This window comes from Protopterus annectens, chromosome 6.part1 (assembly GCF_019279795.1).
Source record: "Protopterus annectens isolate FY-2018-M chromosome 6.part1, PAN1.0, whole genome shotgun sequence".
Taxonomy (NCBI): domain Eukaryota; kingdom Metazoa; phylum Chordata; order Ceratodontiformes; family Protopteridae; genus Protopterus; species Protopterus annectens.
Window position 1 is genome coordinate 59,193,556 of NC_056738.1, and position 13,563 is coordinate 59,207,118.

Genomic DNA, 13,563 nt, shown 5'->3' on the forward strand with positions numbered 1-13,563 from the left:
GAAAGCACTCCAAACCTTATCCTGTGTTATGTCAGACCAGTAGATGCGATCAGTAACAGAATCAAAATCAACAGCAACTATAGTCCTTCCATCTCGCACTACTGATTGTATTACATTAGGTTGAGCAGTAATATTATCCATAACAATCTGGTTACGACTTGCCACAAAAAGTAGTGCTTCCTTTAATCCTGTGGGAAATAAAATATCAGAATAAACAATATAAAGAATAATAAATCATTTATTATTCCATGAACTACAGTTTACTTTACAACATCTAGAATACTACAGATTCACTTTATTAATTTTTTAACACTACTGATTCACATTCATCTGGAAACTTACTGTGCTAAGACTGGGATAATGCAAGAATTTTGCATATTGAGTTTAGTTTATTGTAGTTATGTGACAGACACCATGACTGAGACATGAAGGCTATCACTGAAGCAGTGCCATGTCCAGCAGATGGGACATCTCTAATGAAAGTTGCAGTGCCAGCAATAGCACCATGAAGGTGGACATGCAAGGATGTCAGAGATAGATGGAAATACTATTACCATAATACAGACCAGGAAGATCTGTGAGGCATGAAGGTAAAGTCCTGGCTGTGACCCAAATCATCTGGGAGACATTAGTGACCTGGGAAGGTGAGAGTGACAGGATGCTGCTGGCTCACACATCCTGGGGGGAGGGAGGCAGTCAGGCCACTAATTAGAAAGAGTGTTGCATGGCATGCAGCACATGGGCTAGGGACGTGTGCCTGGCTCTGACAATTTGCAGCTAGATGGAAGCATTCACTGAATATTTATGGGAATGTGCGCATCCACTCATATATACACACACACACACACACACACACACACACACACACACACACACACACACACACACACATACAGTAGAAGGCTTTGCAGACCCTCATATCTGCAAGCAAGCAAGTAAGCATGTCAGCCACTAGATGACGGGTTAGGACCAGAAAACAGACACCCCATTAAGGCTGCTGGAATGATAGCTGCAATCTGACTGGCACACATGCCATTGATTGGGAAGGAATAGGCATGTCAGACTATGGGCTTAACAGTCAGCAGGCAAGGGGCAAGTAAAATAACTTTTTCTTTAAACACCTTTATTGAATTATCACTTGTGAGATAGGCAAATTTACAATTATACAAGAGTAACCAAATTGTATTAAATTAAAATTAACAAGCATTATACTTCACATATATTGCTATATATCATATAAGCTAAGCAACATTACATAAATTATTCAGTTCCTGTCCCTTTTTTAAACAAGAAACATTTTATTAAACCATCACTTATGACAAAAGCAATCATACATTTATATAAATGAAAACGAACCACACAGACACAATCCTAGTTGCAAGTATTTTACATCACAAACCATACTGATACACCCCCAGTTGGAAACATTACACATCATTTATAATCTACCCAGTCATTTTCAGTCAAACATTACATAGCTCATTTAAGTCCTGCCTTCTTTTAAAACTCATTCCTCCCCTGTATGTATTATTCCCACAATTCCCATGTACTTTGTGTGTTTCTGTGCATGCACCTGTATGGACACATCTTACTGTGGAAGTTGTCGATTAAAAGACAATATATTGCTGGTTGAGGTACATGCACTATTTCAAGCAGCATTTGCACACTAAGCCATTATTGCAGGCTTTTTTCTCCTATGTGTAGCATAGAAGATCATACACAAGGATGAACACTCATTTAGCACTTGCAATATTCTGAAATTACCATATTATGTTTACTTCTGTGTGATCAACCTCTGGTGGCCACCCATTATGGATTACTTCTGAGTATACTTAAAAACACGAGAAACAGCATTTAAGACTAGTCTTAAAAACAGGAGTACTGGCATTTAAGACTGATCTTAGAAACACGAGTAATGGCATTTAAGACTAATCTGAAAAATATGAGTAATGGCATTTAAGATTAATCTTATTCTAATCATACTAGGATGCATATATGGTAGTAAAATGCTCATGTTATCCTAACTGTAAAAAGAAAAAAATATGTTGTTATGAAGCAAACATGACATTTTTCTAGTGTGATGCACATTTAAGACTCCACATTCTCACGTATGTTTTATATATAAAAATGTAAGATTGTTTTATCAATGTTGTGGTTCGACTTTTTTCCCAGTTTCATATTCATATTTCTCACCTGAAGCTTTGCAGGTCTTGCCGTCAGGTTCCAAAATGTAACCTGTATCACAGTGGCATCTAAAGGATCCCCTTTCATTAAAACAGATCTGGCTGCAGAATCCTGGAGTATCACATTCATTAATGTCATTGCATGTCTTTGAATCATTTGAGAGTTGATATCCTACTGGGCATGTGCACTGGGCACCAAATGGTCCTTGAATGCATCCATGGGTACAGCCAGCATTGTTTGTTTGACAGCTTTCTTCATCTAGAATTTAGTGTAAAAAGTGCATATTATTTTATTTAGAAGAGTGCATGAACATCTTATCAGGTGCCTTTTACAAAAGCTTATTCATTTTGCTTCTGTATGTTTGCATCACACACACACACACACACACACACACACACACACACACACACACACACACACACACACACACACTTCCAGTATGAACATCAGCAAAAGTTCTATAGTTATAATGCCATGTTTAGTTTCTCAGTAGGTCAGTATACAGAACTTTAAATATTTCATAAATAATATTAGCAGAGGTGTTATAGCAAACTGTCAGTTATATTTTATAAATTGTACAATAAAAATAAAAATAGACATAGAATAAGCAGATAAATAAAAACCCATTATAGCAGTTACATTTGCAACAAAGTCTGTGAAACCATCAATACCTAGTTCCACTGTATATATTGTGACCAAGTACCTTCCTTCATAATTTCAATGTTGTACCAAGTACAATGACCTTCATCAATGACTTACTGAATAAATAACTCACTTTTGAAAAATGGGCTTTAAGTAACTTGTAATATTAGTGGTCAAGATCGTATAGTGCTATGTTAAACAAGGAGATGCTGAAAAAAAAATTCACCTTTTTTTGGGACTAAAGCTTTGCACCAACATTAAAAAAATTATGTCACTTTAATACTGAAAGCAGTTTACATATTTATTCATTCAGTTTACAATATTCACTTTATTCATTTCAATGTTGTTTGTAAACTAATACTGAGTATGGCAAGAATTAGAATTTCCTGCTACAGCCATCAATTTCCAACCCTTTTCTGCATAACACATCATGGTAACAGACAAATATACAAAAGCCAGCAGTGCACAAATGCTTCTGATATCTCACTATAACAACCATCCTCAGGCCACATCACAATACAATAGTTCACAATGGATTAATTTACCTTTTTTACAATTCTAATAAATGATGCAAAATAAATTCCATTAGTTATCATCCACCCAATGATTATGGCAATTAAATATTCTCAGTAAATAGGTATTCCCAATGAGACCCATATCAACAAATCAAATAATCCAGAAATGGATGACACCAGCCAAATCCACTCTGAACACAAATAAATTTTCTTAAATATAAAACCACTAAAACATACTGTTAAAATTAAACATGGTTAAGCGCTTTCATCCCTCCTGTGGGGACTTCTTCAGAACAATTTTGAACAACCTACCCAGCATTCATATACACATACCAATTAAATAATTAACATACTATTGCTTGATTTTAAATTGTTTAAAGTAGCACACACACTAAAATTCTAACAATGCTTCTATGCTAATCTAAGAAATTTGAGTGTTATTACCACTTTTAACAAGGATACTTATAAAGTTTGTCATCTTATAGAAAAAAAATGTGATTTATTGAAATTAGATAAGAATATGGCAAAAAATTTCAATAAGAAACCCAAGTTTGTGTTTAGAAGGGATCAATCCTTCAAAGATATTTTGGAACAAGGTGACAGGTTGGCACATCATTTTGTTACGCAAAATTTAGGTAATTTTAAATGTGGCATGTGCTCTCAGTGTTCTCATATATTAGTGACCGGAGATTCTTTTAATTTGAATGGGAGCAATATATATATATATATATCAGAGGCCATTATAATTGTCAGAGTAAAAAATGTTGTCTATTTGGCTAAGTGTTTATCATGTCCTGTTTTTTATATAGGTAAAACTTGCAGACGTTTCAAGAATAGGATTTATGAACACCTGCTGGATATAAAAAAATACTAATGCATTAAGTAGTCATTTGCTGGAATTTAAGGACCATTTCTTTAAGTTCCTAGTAATACAACAATTAAGGGCCGACCAGCAGGGGAGGGTATTAAGTGAATTTTTGGACGTATGTGAGTTGAAATGGCAACTCAAATTGGATGCAATGAGATATCCAGGCATGAATGACAATGGTAAATGTCAAATGTGTGTTAAAATTAAATCATTTGTTAGGATAATATCATTATAATAGTTAAGATATATCTTATTCAATTTTTGTTACAAATTTGTCACATACATTTTTTATTGTACACACAACCATAGAAACATCGTTAGAAATTTAGTGTGAGTGCTGCTTTAAACAGTTTATCAAGCAATAGTATGTTAATTATTTACTAGGTATGTGTATATGAATGCTGGGTACGTTGTTCAAAATTGTTCTGAAGAAGTCCCCACAGGAGGGATAAAAGCACTTACTGTTTAATTTTAACAGTATGGTTTAGTGGTTTTATGTTTAATAAAATGTATTCATGTTCAGAGTGGACTTGGCTGGTGTCCTCCCTTTCTGGATTATTTAAATAAGTATCCCACCTTAGATCTTATCAGTCAAAGACACCTACAAATACATTTATAACCCATAAATAGAACAAAATCACCAAAAATATCCTTCTTCAATATAAAAACCCAAATAAAGCAACATAACAGAATTTTACTTACACAATGTGTGTTAACACAATGAAGGTAAAGAGACAATATATAGCTAAACATCTTAAATTTTCCAGAAGCTGAACAATGCAGTGTCAAAAAGGTTCATTAAAGGTCTCACCTACAGCACTGAACGTATTCCACAATAGGTCAACATGTCCATCTGTGATAGTACAATTAAATCTGAATGCCAAATTAAATGCAGTAAGTACATATCATCACAAAAAGAAAATGTGTATAAGGACGCATTTTGGAATTTGTGTCACTTTACAAAATCCCATAGAACTAAAAACACTAAATTCAAAACAAAAACATCAAAAGATAAACAAGTGCAAAAAATATTGCTTCAGGAGTAGCAACATACCCTCCATTTTTATGTCAGGGTGATTCATCCTTCCTAATTAAATATATTAAGTCCGCAGTCACATAACCGTGGAGTACGGACAAAGGGCACTGAAAAAAAACTCCTGTTATTGTACCACATCTGCACTTCACTCTGAAAAAAAAAGAAACCAAAACTGCATTCATAATGCATAAAGCAGAATGACACTGTCTAGTCCAACACTTCTAAAATTTATAGTCCAGCAGTGTTAGCACAGAATGATAGAGCCCTGACAATATCCCAGTCCATCCCAGTTTGATTAGTATCTCAAGCACTTGATAGTAATGGCGGTGCAGGATGGACATATCCATCATGGAGGAAAGAAGGGTGGAGCAGAGACAAAAGCTGCCACAATCCTTTACAGGAGAGGGGCATCATGCAGAGCATCCTGGGGGGACAGCCATTAGATCACCAAAGCTACCACCTAGTGGTACCCTTCATTTGTGAGTGTTTAAGAGCATTCACTTGCATAGGGGAAGCCATTGGGGGTCCTTGTGGTAAAGCAGGTAGCCTGACACCCTGCCCCAGGGGGTAAGGTTAGTATTATAAAAATGTTCACAGTTGCTGGGATGCAAGAGATGATAAAACCTACCATCATAGTTGTATGACAGCTTTCACAAGTGGTGCTCACCCTGCACAGTGCTGGGTTTGTCCCAAATACAGGAGAATGAATAGGTTGGGTCTGACAGGGGTGAATTTGATTGCTGGCTGGCTTTGGGACAAAATCATTTAAAAAAACATCTAAAACATACGACAAACTGAACTACAAAATAGTACAGCAACTTAAATAAAAAGTCTAAAACCATTAAACAAACTGAAAATGCAACATCTTTTGATTAAGGAGACCATCACATTCCCATTTCAACAACACTGTTTTCAGTATTAAAGAACTTGGTCAAGCACCATGCTCTTATCAATATGTACCTTGGGAAAATCTATATTTTCTTTCTTCTGTCATCCTTCTCACTGAAGTGTTCCAGTCTGCTAACCTTTCTATCACTACAGTTACTACAGCTACCCAAAACTAAAACATTGTAATAGATACAGAGGCATAACATTTATTTCATGAATGATTAAATATAACTGCTTCAAGTAATACTGTCATTTTTTCATGTTGTTTCAGTTTGGTACTTTCAGTCTTGAACAAACAGAATATAAATTATTTTTATTATCATTCTACTAGGGCTGAAACAATCAGTTACTTCTGTGGACTGCCATCTTGGTGATTGGTGATTGATGATGACATCATGATGAAGTTCAGTTTGCTGCCCTGAATAGTGACAAACTAGACTTTCCACCTTAACACTACACTTTGGAAATACCTCTTGGAATACCTCCTCATATATTTTACTGAACAGGTCTATTGGAACCTCAAAATCTCTCAAGGCATCACAAATACAGCCTGTTTAATCAACAGCCACTATGAAATGTATTAAAATTATGTCTCCTGTTTCTAATGTGAAGAACTAATGCCCTTGGATGCTCATATTACTTGAAAATAATTAATTCTGGTTTTGTTTCACTGGAACCCTGCTGAATTCCCACCTTATCTCCCTCTTTCAATGAAGAATTACTTGCTGCACATTGACCATAACAGAACTAAAGAGCAGACCAGTTTTGTTTCAGTCTTTTATACCTTAATTTGAGATTCAGGATCACACAGTTGTATATGAAGGTAATCTGTTCTTTAGCCTCCACCCATCAGTAATTGAGCTGGTGTCTTTGCAGAGTAACTGATTTATCAATTTAATTATGGAGGTCATAAACAGAGGTCAGTGAAATAAATTTGTTTTTGAAAGAGGGGCAGTGCTCTTGTGGTATAACTTAAATGTAAGTGATGAGAGGACTAGAGTGGCCCTTATGACTACAGGTAGCCAGGTTGCCGCCTTCTAAGTAAAGGAATGATGTTCACTTCTCAATAACAAATAGATGACTCTGCAAATTTAGTTTACGCTTGCTTGACTCACACATGTAGTTTGAAAGGAGCTTAAAACAGTCAGGTAGTCAAGGCAAGAGTGTACTCTAGTCTGGGGATAAAAACATTGCTTGCAATAGCAGCTTTGGTTGAAGCAGCTAGATGCCTAGAAACTGAGAAGCATGCCTTAAGTTCATAACATCTGTGTAAGACATGAAGGAATATGAACAATCTAGAGTTAGTTCAATGTATTTGTATAGGCTGACTTTTTTTTATCTGTCATCTAGGATGAGTGCTGACCTTTTTGATTTATGATGGTAATCATGATATCTGTCTTAATTATGTTCGGTGGTGTTATATGATTAACCGACAGCCATTTAAGGAGTGAGTACAAGTTATTTTAGTGTGCCAGTACTAAAATCATATAAAGTTACTTCAATAGCACAAGGGGGGAAGTACACAGTGAAAAGAGTTTAATCTGTCTTTACTGAACAGACAGAATAAGGTACAGCCTAACATTAAACCCTGTGATGCAAAAGAAGTGAATGTGTCAGCTCTGTTTGTGATGGAGGTATTAGTAACATAGAAAGTAAGGGGGAGCTAAAGAGCCAGACCAGAGCAGTTAGTTGTACTGAAGTCGAAAGAATGTAGTTTTTTGATGAGAATAGAATGACTGTCACTTTTGAAAGATCTTTTGAAATCTAAGAATGTGGCACCAGCAAGCTGCTTATTGCCCAAAGAACTGCAAAATATACCAGTAAGACAGTTTACTGCTGTAAGTCTACTGTGACCTCTTCTGAACCCATGTTGACATTCAGCAAGCATATCATATTTTAAGTGCCCCATTATTTTTTTTATATAAAGAGTTTTCTCAGATATTTAAATTATAGGACATAGAATGGAAATTAATCTGCACTCTTAAGCTGATGTGAAAGGAAGCAACTAATAAAATGTGTTTGAACTTTGACTGGACTATACTAGTAGAGAGTGAAAGATTAAAAGCATTAAACAAGAGGTTTGGAGATACAAGAGACTGCCATACACAGAAAGGTGGGATGAAATGCATTAGGGTTGTGGGTGGTCTTTCCAACAAGTTACCAATACTTTTGGAAGTACTGTAAAGGTGCATGGAGGTAGAATGAAGGCTTTGTATAGGGGCTTTTCATGCTATATGTGGCACTAAAGGATGATGTCTTAGTCATACTGGTAATGGAGTGGTAAGAATTTGTGGCATAGAAATATGTTGGTATAAAGACAAATCTACTGTGGAAATGAATGTAGAAAAGTCTTTAAGAAGGTTGCAGTTCATATTAGAAGTGGTAGTTTTAGTATGTTTATTTGAAATGTCAGAGTATGGTATGCCGTTATTAAGTTTCTATGATTAGTGGACACACCTATTTGCTTCTTCCTGAGATGGGTTGCTTGCATGCTTAACTGCCAGCTTTCATTGGTTTCTTAGTCTGTTAATGCTTTATGGTCAGCACTTTCAATTTTTTCCATGGTTTTACTTTGAAATTTCCTTCAGTTCATTGATCATCCAAGAGGGGGACTTGGCATTGACTTTAAGTTAGAGAATGTATAAACACTTTTCAATTACCAGTTGTAGAAAACAACTACATATATACTGAGATTAGTTGCTGAAAATAATGCTTCATAAAGAAGGGACCCCGTTTCAGTTAAGAGTTCTGTGTTTTGTCCACTTTCTTCAGTTACAATTCCTTTTTCTTTATATTTCAGGATTTCCAAGTATAGCCTCTGTACTTTTGTTGGAAATATTTTCTAAAGTTATTGGGTGCTGTTAGTTTAACTGCCCTGAGCATCAAACCCTCCATTAAACTCATTGCTTCTTAAATGAAAAATAAGGCTGACTTTCTTTCTTCAAAGCAGCTGTCATATCTTACCAACCGTCATAGCTACTTCTGAAAGCATTTGCTTGTCCCCATCTCTCTCAGCTCATTGCTGAAACTCTTTCAACTTTTTTCAGCAATAGACAGCTGTGTAATTGTCATTATAACTCCCAGTTCATCACTAAATAAATATTCTTGCTGTTCTAGCAAAAAGAAATAAGAAAGCACATTTACCATATGCATCTTCTTCTTGTTTATATTTCACAGTGAAATCATGCCTCTATAATCATAATAATCACCTTTGCAGCCTTAATGGTGTCTTACATACTTTATTGATTATACTCTTTTTCTTATGGATATGTTCACAGAAGGTTTAGAACCACATACTATATAGCTAGCAACTCTTTGTTTATCTACACACATTTATGACGGTCAGTAAAGGCTCTGGAACTCTACAGCAGTGGTTTATCTGCCTCTATAATTATTACATCAGCTCCACTGTAATGTGATTTACATCAGAATGTTTCACTATAGACTGTTGTATCATCAACTGCTTAAGCAGTTCAAAACCTTTTTCTTGTTTTCCACTCCAATGCCATGCCTCATCCTCTTCCAGTAATTTCTTTCATAGTAAATGCATTTCTGAAAATTTTTCCTGTCATTTTATTTATTTTTATTTATTTTATTTTACATTTGTTGACCGGGCTAGTCTAGCTGGATTTATTTCCATTTTCAGTAGAGGCCCGGGGAGAAAAGCTCCACACAAAATACAACAATATTAAATGTTAGTAATAAGCTAATTATTAACAAAATCTAACAAAAAGACAAGCCACACTAAACTCAAGTAGACAAAACGACAGAGTCAGATTACAGAGCATATTAATTAATGGAATAAAGTGGACACCAAAATGATAGCATGTAATAAAAGAAAGATATTGGAGTACAAGAGACAAGAAGAAAAGAGGGAGTAACACAAAAGTTAGAAGATCAGAAGAGGGAGTAGAACAGTCGAGAAGTGAAGAGTCAACAGAGAAGACAAAGAGAAGAGAGGGGAGAGAATGAAAGGAGTAGGTCCGAGCATAGATGGAATCCAAAGGGCACAGGATAATTTTGGTAGTAGCTTAACAAGAAATGATACGAGTAGATGAAGAGGGAGTAACACAAAAGTTAGAAGAGAGGAAGAGGCAGTAGAACAGTCGAGAAGTGAAAAGTCAAAAGAGAAGACAAAGAGAAGAGAGGGGAGAGAAAGAGAGGAGTAGGTCTAAGCAAAGAAGGAGTCCAAAGGGCACAGGGTAATCTTGGTAGTAACTTAACTGATAAGTTAAACATAGAATAGATGAAACGATAGGGGTAGAGTGAAGAAAGTTAGTCAGGTGTACTACAAGAACAAAGCCAGTGATTTTGGAAGTACAGTTTAATTTTATGTTTGAAGAGAGGTAAAGAAGTGATCAGTGTTATATCCCTAGGTAAAAGATTCCATATTCAGTCATTGCCGTTGATGTTGAACTATGACCCATTTCTCTCAGTTCAGTAACTGATTTTATATGTACTTCTTTTAAGCCTGAGGTTTTACTAAGTACCTTTAACAGCTTAGTCCTTAAAATGATCGTCACTGTTATGGTCTTTCCCAACAATAAATCATCAGTAATATTAGCAGCACCTTCAAACCACTTAATCATTTGTACATAAAAACGAAAACATTTCAGATGTTGAAAAAATACTTTTTAATTTGAGAAACACGTGTTTTCATATAGGTAAATTAAAAGCACACCACTTGGGACTTTCCTCAAACTTAATTTATCAAAACCCCCAGTCAGTATCAAGTACAGAAAGTGCTTCACTCTTACCATGACTGAAACCACCTCCTTGATTGTACAATATGGATGACCCCCCACTTTATATTTTTAAATGTATTGCAGATCATTATAACTATAAATTTATTTGGTTTCAGAACAGTAAACATGATTTTCACCCATTCATTAGGCATAGTCAGTTTCTTTTTCTTCTTTTTTCTCAGTTTCTTAATTATACCCATGTGCTCCATTCTGTTCAATTCTTTATGGATTCTACTTCAGAAAGGAACCTAATCTATCCCTGAACAATTCACTATTGGAAATACTGAGGAACCTAGCTGAATATGACCAAACAGCACAAACCAGTAAATCAGCCTTCATATTCAAAAACAAGTCAGTATACTTAACATTTGCATTACCATTTGTGTCACTGTACTGGCAAGTCAAATGCCCCAGTGTTGACAGAGCACCTGCTGCATTTAGTATACAGAACTGAATCTGGTATTTCTTATTCTTATATTCACAATGAAAAAAAATTCTGATCTAGTGGTTTTGCAGATGATTTCAATTTTTCATTGCTTTGAATGTTTGAGCAGCTATTACGCTACACTCTGAGATAAGTCTAAATGCAGCATCTTAATAAATCTAAACTTCCCAAACCAAATTTCTGATCATTTCTCTTGTTGCATATTCTTTATCACATTCTCCTGCGTTACTCCAACTGCTCATGCTCCTTCAACATATACTGAGCCAAATATATTCTAAAATGCACATTTTCTCTAGGACAATGCAAGATTACACACAAGTTAACAAGTATTTTAGAAATCATAAAAATACATTAAGCATTTGGATGATTTAGAGATCGTTCACAGGTTGAAATGTGAGTTGGGGGAAAGACTATCTAACATGGAAGTAAAACATGAACAGCTGAGGGAAAAATTAATAGAACTAGAGAACAGAACAAAAAGAGAAAATCTTAGGTTTGGCAACATTCATGAGGGGGTCACATCTCAACTAATTCAACAACTGATCTAAAAATGGACATGCGACATCCTGAGAGATCAAGTGCACTGGGCCTTTCAGCAGCTGAGAGGGGCACAGAGAAATTCCAAGCAGACTGTGGTAGTAATTCGCAGTTATGCCCTGATTCTCTCAAAGCTTTGGAGGAAAAAAAACATGTTAAAGATAAAATACAGTATTTTTTTTTTTTTTTTTTAGAGAAAATTATGGAAACCAAGATGAAAAGGAATAATGCCGATATGAAGGTAGGCAGGAGTGCATTTCAGGTTTATATATCCAGCTGTCCTTATTTCTCAACTGACCTTAAAACCTTCTTAGACTCTGAGCAATCCCCGGAGGATGTTCAGAAGTACCTGGCGGGGGGAGGCCAAACTAGTGAAAACGCACAGGAACTAAGTGTTGAAATGAGTGACTCCACTCAGCATAAGAAAGCATGGTCAAGTTTCCCAAACAGGACATTTCCAATATAAAAAAGGAAGGTGCAGGGCACATAAAAAGCAACCACTCTGACAACAAAAAGAATAAGAGATTTACTGACAGCTGAAAAAGTTTTGGAGGTGAACAACAAGCAACAAGAGATTGAAACACAACATTGAAGAGCTAACAGACTTTGGTCTGCCGAATGCTGACTTATTAAACGCATAAATCATTGCAGTGCAGATAGCTAGCATGGTTATAATTTACTGTTACATTAATTGCTAGTAGAATTTGATTAACTCCCTTACCTTTGATCATGAAATCTTTTGAAAATGTTTGACCTAGGATGCAGAAATGTATAGACTCAGATTTGATTAAATAGTTTGGGGCAACTCAGATCACTACTTCCTGTGCCAAACATGTGTAAGTCAAATGATTATTATAAGCCAGTTCAGAGGTGGATAGTCAGTGCCAGCATACAGTCATAGAAATTACTAAATTGACAGACTTAGAAGGTCTTTTAAGCCTAGCCATGTTTTCCTATATGCAAATGACATGATAAATTACCCAGGGATATATAGTTGGTTTAGGTGACTAAGCATTTACAAGCTGCCTCTGTCCAATAGGGACATACATGCCAATACTGGGGGAATTTTCCATCCATTGTTCCAGGCTGCATATGAATAGAGTCAGGAATTCTACTTCACATGGATGGGAAGCTTGTTACAGAGTAGGGGTGACAGTAAGACAGTGAGACTCACATATCTGTCCTGCCAACATGTTCTGTTTATGTTGCAAATGAGATTTAGGTCCTTCAGTCAGATACTTCTAATGCTGTTAGACCTGCAGATATGCAGCAAGTTCATCAATACTGGATCAGATGACGTCTTATAAACCAGACATAGATCACCTCTCTGTAGTCTCTAGGAGTCTAACAATAGGGCTTTGAGGCAGTCTACATATCCCATGTTGTTTACACCTTGTATTCTTTTTGAAAGGAACCTCTGGTGGTGTTCCAGTTGTTGCATATGGTTATTTAAGTACATATTGAATGGATCATTGCACTCTACAACTGGCCAAATGAGGGCTGAGTACAGCAAGATGATATCTTTGGACCTGGATGTCACACCCTCACATTTAACTTGTGCAATACAGAATTATTTATTTATAAAAGTACACACATGAAGATCAAAGGACAAGTTACTTTCCACATATGTTCCCAAGTCTCTAACCACTAGGTCTGCTCTTAGAGGTTTATTGTCTATGTGATAATTCCAGGGGTTGCCATCT

General features: G+C 35.8%; 1 protein-coding gene across 1 annotated transcript in view; it reads right to left on the reverse strand.

Moving 5' to 3' along the window:
• Positions 1-13,563, reverse strand: part of LRP2 (LDL receptor related protein 2) — a 1,335,386-nt gene that overhangs the window by 834,799 nt on the left and 487,024 nt on the right. The window contains exons 26-27 of the mRNA XM_044075346.1: positions 2,194-2,442; positions 1-188 (exon numbers count right to left, since the gene is read on the reverse strand). The exon at positions 1-188 is cut by the window's left edge and continues 24 nt beyond it. Of these exons, the coding sequence (XP_043931281.1) occupies positions 1-188; positions 2,194-2,442 (437 nt within the window). The remainder of the gene's footprint in view (positions 189-2,193; positions 2,443-13,563) is intronic.